Here is a 13,411-nt window from a genome sequence, read left to right as displayed (position 1 = left end):
ACAAAATACGCGCGCCAACTAAGAGGATGCATGAAACGTCGGCTAATTTAATTTGAAATTAGTTGAAACGAGAATCTAGTTTGCGACAACAGCAGCGTTATACGGCATTATTTACATTGAAACTACCTAACTCCGCAAATATTTCACCGGAACGCATATAAACAACAATTTTATTTACCTCCAAATATAATTTAAACTTTAATACACTAACTGGCCTCGGCCAGCTCAAGAATATAATATTACGAATACAAGTTGTAAACGCATTTGTTGGGCCTGTAGTTTATATGTCAAATCATTTAATAATTTTCTCTTCGTAATATTACTAAAGATTAGAATGTATAAGGTAATTGTAATGTATAAATAAGGGTCCTCATTGAATAAAACTAAATCATTCTAATCGGATGCATTTAATTTCTTTTCGTTTTGTCAAACTGTGTTTACGCGGTGATGAAGACCCATAAATGCTGACTCTACTTGAAGAATAAGTGGTAAAATATTGGGGTTTTTTCTGATGTCACAAATGAGTTTACAAATTTACTTCTACAATACTTGTTCTGCCAGGAACACCTCCAAATAAAAGCCTTTAACTACATCTTTTTGATTCGAATTCTTTACTTTACGTATTTAAAATGTCAACTGTTAATAAAGGAATGGATTCTTAAAAATGAGGAGGGATTTAAAGCTTTCTTAAAGAAATAGATATACCTTATAGAAAATAAGTATTTTCTAGAAAATCTCGTTAATAGAAATCAATGACGTTTATCAAGCGCGATGGGAAAAGTGAAACTTGGTCTTAATAAGGCCCATTTGCCGTACTCACAACGGAAAAGACGATGAATATTTTTGATAATCTTTTATTTGTGATGATCCTTTATAACTCTCCGACAATTCTACATTCTACTTCTCTTGCATTGATCACATCATAAGGCATTGAAACCTTATTATATATAAGAGGCCTTGTTGTATGCAAAAAAATATAAATGATTTTAAAACAAATGGTGACTTTCACCTTAGTTTTTACACCGGCTTTATCTCTCGGCCTACACCCTCTGTCTTCTTTGCCGATGAGTAGGGATGCCTACAGATTCAAATTTAATGACGTGGAATAAGTGATACCTATATCTTATATGCCATAATAAACATATTTTTTATAATTACTAATAACTATGCTCCAGAAGATATCACTCCTTATATGGTGTGGTACATATCTAATCGTTTTTACAAAAACTCCCAAGCGAAAATTGGGATTAAGACTGAATTAATTAATCAATAAAGCTTTCGATAAGTTTAACGATTATTTAAATGATTCTAATTCTTGGAATTGATGTCTGCCTGCTGTTTCGTCCTTGAATAGCGAACCATTGGTAAATGTAAATTAAGAATTAATTTAACATCTTTTCTATTGAAATTAATAAGTGTACTTGGTTACATATATGAATAAAGTTATTTTGAGTTTGGTCTAAGGCACGCCAGTATTTTTGGCGGTACCACCGTAGGCAGCAATGTCATACATAACATGGAACAATCCTTTGGGGTATAGTCGGAATTTGCACGAGAACTACAAGACTCTCACGTCAACTAAGATAGCATTGCTCTTAAATCTCTATTTATTATGAAAACTTAATTAAATCTTTTAAATAAAGTACTCATTTTCATACGAACATTTCATAAGTTATACATATCTGCTTTTACTATATTGCGTGGTAATTGCAATTATAAAGGAATCCATTCCAGGATATGACTAATTACAAAAAACTTCTCTTAATTAGAGGTATTTCAGTTGGCAGCATCATGTTACGTCATCGCACAATGATCTCACTCGGGGGGTCAGTGGAAATGGAACACGACCTAAACAAACTAATACCACATGTGATATAACAATGCAAACTTTATCTCACCTTTTAGGTATCCACCAAATTTTCCCAATTTATCCTCTGATTTTCCAGGTCAAATAACCACCTGGAGCAGACAATTATGTGGCTGTGTCTTACGGAGCAATAAAAATTCGATGTTAATTAAATCCACCATCCAATTAATCTATCATCTAAAGTAACAAAAATTGCCGAAAAATCATATATAAAAATTTCAACTATAGAATTTCCACGCTTATTAAACTTCAACGCGACAAAATCAATTACCAGCGAATAAAATACACATTGCTCTCAAACATTTTTAAAATTTTAACCAATGTACATACTATCTCCAAATTAACGAAGTTTTAAAATTCAACGTGGCGGAAATCTCGCGTGTATACTAACTAGGAATCATGAAAAATAAGTTTTAAAACGTGTTAATTTCGAGATTTTTCAAATGCAGTTTCTTAATAAATTTATTACAAATTAATATACAGCTGTTTTATAAAATATTACCATTCTTAATTGCTACGAGTAGAAGATTACTAGTAAAGAAATTCTGTAAATGTTTTTACGGCAATATCAAACAAAAAACTCAACATTCATGCTCGTCAGTTATGGGTACTTTTGATCTGTCCCCCAAAGGACCTAGATTTGTTTTTGGTTTGTACTAGGCCTACTCAACCCGACCTCACCTGGTGCCCTTGTATATACCTACTACTCGTAAAAGTTGTACCCCAAATGTAAATAAATTGTTGTTGTAAACAAGATCAACCAATAAGAAATATTGTTATTTAACAATTCTTATTGCAGTTTAAACTCAGTTCTATTTTTAAATTATTAATTGGCTAACATTTTCATTGAAACGAATAAATTGCGGTAGGTCTTCGATAGCCGTGTCGCGAACTTTGAATTTGTACGGAAATTCAACGCTATAAGGGGTGAGTCTATCTCCCTTCCGCAAGAACGGCTAATAGTCAATATAACCATTAACAATGAGCGACAGCTGGTGTCTGATGCGACGGGGAGAGCTTGCATTAAGTAATCCATTGCTATTTTAATTCAAACATTATTTGGCACGTTTATATTCCGAAATTATGAAGTTTACTCTATGATATATCTAGTACGAAGTTTTTAAGTTAAGTAACGCTTTTTTAATTATAGATATATTTTCTTTAGATTATTCCCCGACAACAATATAGTCGTAGTTATATGCGTATAGATATTACTACTAGTACTATTTATTTATGTTAACAACTTTTTGTATTATTTACAGCATATTTCAGATGTCTTTAAAGCAACGCATTTAGTTTATGAGCAGTGTTGGCCTAGTGGCTCCAGCGTGCGACTCTCATACCTGGGGTCGTAGATTCGATCCCCGGCTGTGCACTGGAGGCTGATCACCTACTTGACTATTAGATTTAAAAATTGATCCTGAAACAGATTCAGAAATCTGAGGCCAAGACCTAAAGAGGTTGTAGTGCCACTGATTTATTTTTATTTATTTTATTATCGTAGTTAGTAAAGCTAAATAATAGGTCTAAATGGTTTCCATCACGACAAAGGAATCCTTATGGATATACATTTATGATTGGTAAGTTTATCAACCGTGTGTAAATCTAATTACTTGTCTAATTGCTGGAAGTTTCTCCATTCGGCAAATACACTTTTTGGGTAGCAGCGGAGTAAGTGAGTAAACTTAAGTACTCTATATCTCGACATAAACATAATTTGAAAAAGGAAAATATATTTTAAAAATTGCAATAAAACTGATTAATTTTATGTTTCAAATATGGAACTTACTTTCAAAGAACTTTCCTGTACTTATCGCGTGAAATAAGTGAGTTGTAAAACCTAACTTAAGATTATAGACTGCAAACTTAAAAGTCCCATCTTGTTATTATACCCACCCGTTTTGTTAACAAGTATGTAAAGTTTTCTAACTATTTGTTGTGTACAGGTCAAACGACTCGCCCCTGGAGTTAAACAATGTCAAGTAGTACAACAGCATAAGCTTCTTATCGAATTGTGTTTTGGTATGTCTAAGAAATGCATGACGTAATATTTTATTCATCATACCACGTGATACATATGTTTATACATCTAAACAAATATTATAAAGATAATGAGCACTGTGGAGGAAGCAAGTCAACGTATCGATTGGAGCTTTTCATGATAGGCAGACCTTTAGAACGATAGAGGATTCGTTGGCATTGATTACGCTCCAAAACATAACATTGAAAAATTCTTTTACATTATACCTGATGAATTTTAGAATTTCAATGTGTGAAATAATAAGAAAAATATCTATATCGGATACGCTGGGGAAACTATTGACAATAGAGAAAAGTCATGTGCAGTTTTATAAAAGACATCAGACAAACATGAGAACTTCATTACTGTTCATAAGTAATAGAATTGTCAACGTATTTTATCAAACAGATTCTTCTTATAGAAAAGGTTTAAATAATTATAAAAAAAGGAAACTGTCATATAGAAGATAGACACAGTTGAAGAATATCTGTATATCTAAAACATTTCATCAATAATTGCCAAAAGCTTGATTGTTCTAAGACTTGACTTGAAGACTTGATTGATTGTTCTAAGTATAGAATGCCTGCCAATTATTTATTGTTTTATTGTTATATATTTTAAATAACTAACTATAAATAAGCTAGTGTAAAATATAAGAATCTCACACAAATCGAAAGCTCAATTGCAGAAAAAGCTACGATTGACATAAATATCAAAAACATTAGTCAAAATATTAAGACAACCCCACGATTCAACCCGCATAATTTCCGACAAAGTGTTTAAAACTTTCCTCCAATTGGCCACCAAATTAGCGCGATTAACTGAACTCTTTATATTAATACAGATATTTTTAACTCTTTCGAACATTGCCTTACACATATGTAGTGCTAGCGTTATATTGTCTACACAGTGATCCCAAAATATACAAATTCCAGACAGGAACAATCAAAGCATAGAATGAGACTAAACAAGCAAGTTTTAGACGTAGACAATACACACACAACAGTTGTGATACCGCTTGAATTTCCTATGCTCTCTGTTTGTCGAGTCCAAGGACACGATAACAGCGAACATGAATAATTGGTATTACGGGTATATAGTAACTAAAATATAAGCAGAAAAATAACATCAGTTCAATCTAATATAACTTAAACTATAAACATATACATAGCAGTATTGGTCAAGTGACTTCAGCGTGCGACTCTCATAACTGAGGTCGTAGATTCGATTCCTGGCTGTGCACCAATGGACTTTCTTTCCATGTGAGCATTTAACGGTGAAGAAAAACATCGTGAGGACTTGCTTTAGACTCAAAAACACAGACACACAGGAGACTGATCACCTACTTGCCTATTAGGTTAACAAATGATCATAAAACATTCATTTAGTATATGCAATTAGAAGATGAAGCACTAGTTGAAAACAAAATCTATTACTACCTGTAAGTTAGTTATAGCACTCAAAAGTGTGGAATGTAACCCAATTGACAACATTATCTCTAACGGAAAATACGACGTGGCCTAAAATTTCCCATATCAGGCAGTTATAAGAGAATCTCTTGTGACGTGAGCGCTACCTTCACGTGTTTCAAGACGAAATACCGACATAATTCGGAAGCAAGGCGACAGTATGTCATAGCGTCTATTGAATAGTACTCAACTTGCACCGCGGTAACCGCACTCCAGTTACTGAATTTCAATGAAATTATACTGTGGTTTCTTAAAGTACGCTACGGAATTCCAAGCAGACTTTATTCAGCTCATGAACGACCAATAGCTTCGTCTCGTGAACGTTTTATAAAATCAAACATGTAAGGTTTTTCTAATTTCCTTCTCAGGGTTTTAAATTTCTTAGGAGCATATGAGGTGACCTACTTTTTTTGAATTTTAGATGTAAATATAACACTAAATATACGTTACATTCCTAATTTAAACTATCCCAGAATTATAGTATAACTAAACAAATCATTTAACTCAAAGTAGGTTAGTTCCAAAGACAAGAATTAAGCTCAAAACAAAACTCTACAACAAAGACAAATTCTTTATCCATTAGTATAATAGCGTGTAACTAGCAACTGTACTTTAGTGCCACTTTAGAAATTTTTTATCTTACAATTTTTTATATCATGAGTATGCAAGCATTAAGCTTTTAATGTAATTTATTTTGAGTAAAAAGCGCGTATTTTGTCAAATTAAGCAAATACTATTACATAAAGGAAACTGTTATTAATTTTATTCACACTTGCCTTACACAGACCATTAATTTAGCTTAAATATATGTAGTTTCAATATGTATGGTATGAAATTCAGTTTCTATATCCGAGGTACAATGCAAACTAAAGTGACCATATATTCTTAGATTCGAAACGGGACATTGGTATTATTTAGGTCAAATTAAGTAGTCAATGAAAAAAAAAACAATTCTTTAAGTTATTCATTAAGAAAAAGTTACGAATCTCAAGATATAGGTACCTAAAATGCTTAGTTATATTTATCAGAAGAACAAATTTGTTTTAAAATAGCTGGTGACGATTTTAAATAAGAATGCAACTTTTTCGCGCGGTTTTTGAAAACGGGACAATTGTGCGTTTAAGAAAGGGACAGTTCCGTTCAAAACGGGACGTCTGGTCACGTTATGCCCGCTCGCTCGCGATTCACACTCACTAGTATCCCTGCTAGTCAGAGCACCGGATGTGCAGCTAAAACCACCACTGGTAGTTCCATCAAGGTCGAATTACGAAAGCCCTGTAATCACTCTCTCTCGCGAAGGCTCAGCGGGATAGTCATCAGTCATTATTCTGATAATGACTCCCCTCATCCCTCAGTACTGTACACTACATAATAGGAAAGAGATCGCCTACATAATAGGCGAACCAACTCAATTTTTTATATAATCCTTAAGAGTAAGTGAAGAATAAAGTAGAATACTATAGCCAACTCAGAGCATTTTCGGAACACATTTTGGTCTGAATTTTTCGACAGACAGCCATAACATTTATTACGAACAAAATACACACACAAACCACACAAAATAACAATAATCAAAGAAAAAAAATTAAATTAGATATTAAAAACAATAAAAAGAAAAAAATAATAAAATTTATATTCTCATTCGGCTCGTTTCCAATGTGTTATGCATGTGTGCTGTGGCTGTAATTGACCCTGGCTCAGCATTATGCTGAGGAGTAGAATGTTCCACAGCGCTGGTCATTCTGCCAGAGACCACGTCAGCTAGTTTGTGCCTCAGTCGCAAAGGAAAGAAAGAAAAAATAATAATAATAAAAGTTACCAGGTACCAGTCTTATGTATAGTAACATTAATAAAAATGTACATTAAATGTATTATTATTATAAATAAGGTTAACACCATTGTGCTTTCGCACTTTTTTTATTAGATCACAATAAGTCCAATCAACAAAGCCAACGAGCGGACGTTTTGCAAATCAATTTATGCGTATTGATTTATTGTGCTCACGTTCAAATATTTTAAATTTCTGTGAATATTAAAATGGACATTTAATTTTATTTCGCATTCCAATTACTAGATTTTAATTTTGACAAAATGCTACATGCCTATTACTAACCTTATCACAGCGTTGTATTTCAATGATTATGTAGTTTCTTAAGTTTTTTTTTTTACTAGTAACTTTTTAGTATTGTCTGTTGACGTGATCACGCACGCTGTAAAGCACGCGAAACGTCGGTTAAATTTAAAATTATGTTTTAATAATTATAAGTTTAAATACAATAATACATAACTTTAATCCGTTAAAAAAGTGTTTTTCAAATAGTATTGTTATGTTTTGTCAAATAGTTGTTTTGTTTTGTTTAATATTAGATCACTTCGTGTATGTCATGTTTGCCTATAAGTGCTTGTCACATAGTATTTTGTGATTTTTTTAGCGATGTAACAGTGTGTCAAGCGTTGGCATGCTTTTTATCAATAAATAAATAAATGATTCTCGATATATCATATGTAATTTAATACGCATTATAGAGATAAAATGTATTAATTTCTTAAACATGCAACTACACATGTAGGTACGTAGGATCGTTGCGCTTTTCCGCTAAAAGGACCTCTGTCGCTATTCCTCTCTACGAACTACACTCTCCTTAGGCGTAGCTAGAATTGGAATACTGGGCTTTAACATTTTTAAGTTAAGGCCAAATTAGTCCTAACCTGAGGACACTAAATTTTTTATATATTTTTAGATTTAGGTTCCCGTCCAGACTTCTAAATGGTAGCTTCCCAGTAACAGCTCCTTCTACTACGACGTATTCAACGCAGACATGTTCAAATCGTCGAAGACTAGTCACTTTACAAGCGAATTGATCCCTTGGCGTTGCGTAGAGATGTAGGGTCTCTTTACATCTTCTGCCGCATTTACAACATTTACATTTTCAACATCGGACATTTTCCCCGGTACATCAAAAACATAAAACATTTCATTTAATGCTTAAAAAAATAATGTTTGAATATGTATTTAGTTACGCAATCTACTTTAAGTACCGAATTTTGTCACGTGAGGCCCTCACTACTCCTTTCACTACTTTTGTAAAATAATTGTCTCAGAATAAATAGTTCAGATTGTATTCACTAAATATTCTCCTTTATTCAAAGTCCTAAAGCAAAAGTCAAATATTAAAGCCTTCAGTCTTCTAAATTTTTTTTTAATTACTTTAAAAGACTATTCTGAGTAAATACACCTGCAAACCTCATTTCGCGGCACGAATTAAATTCGCAGTTTAAAAATAGATATGCGTGGCATTTCTACCAAATTTCAAGAAATCACGTGCATTGTAATTGGGGCGGAATCAATATTTTTCGTAGATAAAGTAATCCGACATAGTATATGATAAAATAGCGTAATAATTATATATATATGTGTATTTGTGTAGTATATATGTATATTGTATATATAGTCAGTCTTAAAATTTCGACATACTATAGTCACACACAGCATTAAGAGTCGAGTGTTTTTATATACACTCGACTCTGAATCCTACCATTAGAAAATCATTACTATTCAAGAAATAATGATTTTATTAACCCTCCCGTTTGAATCTCAGACAAAATATTCATTTTGTACTAAAAATAAATAGACAGACATAATACACAAGAGACAATGAATGACGAATATCATTTTAGTAATTGCACCTATCGCTTCGATTATAACGTTCCAGGAAATCGGTAATTAATCCTTAAATCTTGCACAACTTTATCGAGCCATCAGTAAAGCAGATTTAAAATTAAATTTAACGCGTAAAATTTTCAATAAAGCTTATCGATCATTGCAATCACTCATTTGAGAAGCAATATATCAGTGTAGGCCACATTTTTAGTATTTAAGTCACAGTAAAAAAATTCACGATATAAATTTATCAAAATGCACCTATCAAAGAACAGAAAAATGAACTTAATTAGCGACTTACCGGTATAGTGTTCCCGAATGAATTTTCTTCACACCATCCATGTTTGTTGCGTTCTTTTCATCGCCTTTCGATTAGCAGGTGGAAAATGGATCACAATAATCCAAAGTCATTGTGAACTCCGTAGGCTGTAATGAGAATGTACGATTAAGAGATGTATAGATTTTGTGTATTTTGAATAAGACTTGTAATATTTTCATAAAAACTGTTCATACTTTTAACACAAAAAACAATTACATTGACAATAAATCCTAAACAGGAATACGTACAGAAATAGTCAGGAAAATGAATATGACTCAATTATCTTTTAATAAATACTATTTGATTTTTCGACGAAGTCATCTTTCAGGTTTGGTTTCTAAACACTTAACTTTTTTTAAACCTTAAATTCCGTTTTTAAAAAATCTTTCTGAACCCTAAAAAATAGTGTATCATATTATTTGTGGCCCCTGAGATGTTTCCCTAAAGGCTGAATGAGGTAGAAATCACTACGAGCAAGGTCGAGTAATTATTTAGGGATATAGATAGGAAAACGTTAAGCCATATGACACGAAAATCTTAAGCCTTCCACAGCACTAGATTTCCTTAATGCATTCATGCATAATACATGCAGCCATACTATCTCAAATACTATGCTATTATTGACAGTACCTAACTACGTATATTGACAAACCGACTGTGAAACCAGACAATTTGCTACGATACAATGTATTGACATGAAAACTCACCCATACTGAAACTATTTCAACCCAATTAAATTCGGAAAAGCTCACAATGCTTCCTTATGCCTGTGTTTTTTTTTGAAGTTCCATAAAACCTGGCCATCCTAGTCAATGACTTGATTATTAATGTAATTAAGTAATAACAAATGAGCAAAAATTATAATATTATCATATTAGAAGGTATAAGTGGAAAAGGTTGAACTTTTCAATTCAATAAATCAATTTCGCACAAAGATATGTTGCCTCATTCGTATCTTTTGTTCAATAAATTGAGCGGATTTAAGGATAAGTCAAGATATTTTCGGATTCGTCCCTCGCTTGGTACGACATTTTCTCCAAGACGTCTCTGATTGAACCTATTTTTACATTAACATATCCTTAACATCAAGATGCAATATAAAAAGGGACTTAACAATATAGACCGTAGAGTTTACAATAGTATTAGCGGCGTGTGTAATTGCAAATTTTCACACTTTATCCATCTTATTTTATGCTTAAAATCTAAATCTACCCTGTCATTTATGCTTATAAAGCTTACGAATTGCGTGCATAAAATTTTAACATGCTTTATTTATTTTAAGTAAAATTAACAAGGCGTTTGAACTTCATTCTTTATATTTTATTACTGACGCATATTTAATAAGTGCCATTGTTATTTTAGGATTAGAATCGTACATTATTGATACAGTATTCTATATGTATTTAGTTTATTGAAACATATATATACGTTTTAGTAATACCAGGAAAGAATGCAAACTTTATTAAGCTAGAAACGACTAAATGATTAAGGCACATTCTAGTTCAAGAACATATAACGAGTAATATATATAAGTACTTATATTGCGACCATTGCAAAAATATCAAAGGTCGTAGTACATAAGCTAATGTAAAAGCGATATAAAAGTACATTTTTATCACCATTCATGATAAGAATAGTAATACGAACTACGAGGTCAAGAAATATGGGAGTGCAGTATTAAGTACACAATTTCTTCCAATATTTTTAACGAAAAGTGGTCTTTATAAACGTTTTGCGAATTTAATAATATATTAAAGGACTATTTACACTGATTAGTATTTATCAGTTTGTACGTTTTTGTACCGGCAAATTTACGTGCCGTTATCCGAGATGGCAAAAGCGATTAAAACATTCTTTTCGCAAGTAAATTATTGGGTATTAATAGTGATAGCTAAAAGATAAGGTAATTATTTCTTTTACGTATTTAATTGCTATGTAGCTATGTTAATATAAATCAGGTGGATTTACTTAGACAGGAACCATAGTGAATCTATTTTGTAGATAAATAATTATGTTTTCAAAAATACTAATTATTTAAACAGTAAAGTCAGATATGAGCATTATTAACTTTGTCACATTTGAAATGCAAAAACTAAAACCACATGGTGCTTTTGGATATAATCCAAATCAAGCAAAGGAACAACGGGAAATAATAAATTCTGTATGTCGCGCTGAAGTCTATGCAACACAATGTTGTATGGTACTTTTACTATATTACAGCTTCTCAAAGAACTAATTGTATACATAGCTCCTATTTGCAACCTCATCTTAGGCAAAAATGTAGTAACATGTAGACTTTCATTATACATGTTTTTAAATTTTAAATAGAATTATAAAAGTGAGGAAGTTTCAATATTTAACCAACTCCAAAACCCTGGAGGTGAAGTTAACATATAATTTATTTTATATTATACCAAAATAGTTATAAAAAGTTTCACAAAATATACCCATTTGAGTAGTAGTGGGTTTAAACAAAAAATTTAGTTTCGTCAAAGAAATTGGAGTAAAAAATTGCCTTAATACGAAGATTCTGGTTTCAGTTCCACATTTATATTTTAAGTCTGCCAGTATAAATTTATTTCTTGGTATGCCGTGCCCACATCTACAGGATTTTAGCAGGTAGTAAGTATACATTATGTTTTGTTCATATTTACTAGATACAAAAACTAAATGTTTAAATGTGGAGTGTGAAATATTTAATAGTTCTAGTTTTAAAGACAAGAAAGTAATTTCTTTCATTAATAATCACTTGTTTAGAGGTACTCTTTAGATTAGATCCCAGTGGGAGCTAAAAAGTTCCTTTACTGCGGTCCTTAAATAAGTAAACTATCCAAACATTGAATTCTGTAGCTTCGTTGGCTCATTTCTTACATAGTAAGTATATAAAAAATTATAAATTTTTTTTTAAACTTAATTTTGTTTAGGAGTATAAGTAATAGGAGTAGTTGTTAGTTGACTATTTTACTTAACTATCATTGCTGCTATATTTTCATTTTGATCTAAACTGATCTAAATGAGATAACTGAATAATTTTTAATCACAATCTATGGCAAAATTTAAGGTAATGTGGCAAAATATTACTGTATAAATGAAGAATGTTTAAAAATACTACTAGGCTTGAGTGATGTTTATAGAATGAAATATTGAATTCAAGGATGGCATTTTAAATATATACATATATTTTAGGTACAAAGGTGAGAAACATTAAATCAGCTAATCATTAAATTGAACATTATCAATAACTTACAAATGGAATGCATACTTGGAACTTTGACCCAAAGTGATATTGAATACCTTATACTTAGTTGAAATGCAGTCTTGTATGAAATATAAGTTCTCTATCACTTCTATGTAGCACACATAACATCACGATCACTACATGACACGTAAATACTACCAAAAGGTACTCGAGTATCTGAAAATGGCTTCAATTTTCAAACCTCGAATCCGTTCGTACGACAATTGTACAAAAGATTGTAAACTATATAGAACGTGAGATAAACTTTTTAGAACGACGATTTCCCGTATGAATGCACTTTCCAACCGCTTTTACTATCACACGGCCCCTACTATACGCAGGTACTACAAACAGTATGAAAAATAGCTGATGATTGACGTACGTACTTTACGCACAGGGAGCGGTCCAAATGATATCCAAGATGATGCAAAAGAATAATCCTGGTGGTTGAAATTGATCATACAGCACAGATATTTAATGTTCAATATTAATTAAATTGTTCATGGGCCACAAATCACATAAAAAATTACAATACACGACAACGAAGCGAAACTGAGCGTAGTCCCTCCTCCCTTCTCTTCACTTTAAATTACCACAATGGATAGAGCATGAAGCAAAGAGAAAAAGAGCTTGTATTACTGTAACCATAGACTGCACTAAGTTGTTTATAACATGAAAGAGAAAGCATAATTATTGCACGGACTCTAGTTTATATCAGTTTCATAGATAAACTACCTTTTAGATAGTGTCACCACTAATGACCGACTATTATGAGAAAGAAACGTTGTTTTAACATTATAAAACTTGTCGTTTCCTGATTCAAGATATTTTTTTGTG

At 31.9% G+C, this 13,411-nt stretch overlaps 1 protein-coding gene across 5 annotated transcripts in view; it reads right to left on the bottom strand.

Moving 5' to 3' along the window:
• The window catches only part of LOC110995541 (catenin delta-2), a 49,635-nt gene extending 36,464 nt beyond the window's left edge, over window positions 1-13,171 (bottom strand). For 2 of the 5 annotated variants that reach the window (XM_045632291.1, XM_022262745.2), the window contains exons 1-2: window positions 12,961-13,170; window positions 9,319-9,443 (exon numbers count right to left, since the gene is read on the bottom strand). In XM_045632291.1, coding sequence (XP_045488247.1) covers window positions 9,319-9,359 — 41 coding nt within the window. In that variant the 5' untranslated portion in view covers window positions 9,360-9,443; window positions 12,961-13,170. Of the gene's footprint in view, window positions 1-9,318; window positions 9,444-12,583; window positions 12,603-12,630; window positions 12,929-12,960 lie in introns of those variants that run through there. The other 3 variants (XM_045632294.1, XM_045632292.1, XM_045632293.1) reach the window with 3 other exon arrangements.
• Between the last annotated feature and the right edge of the window lie 240 nt (window positions 13,172-13,411).

The sequence above is a fragment of the Pieris rapae genome, chromosome 18 (genome assembly GCF_905147795.1).
Source record: "Pieris rapae chromosome 18, ilPieRapa1.1, whole genome shotgun sequence".
Lineage (NCBI taxonomy): Eukaryota > Metazoa > Arthropoda > Insecta > Lepidoptera > Pieridae > Pieris > Pieris rapae.
The sequence above is the reverse complement of the archived record's forward strand: the minus strand, read 5'-3'. Positions and strand labels throughout refer to the sequence as shown.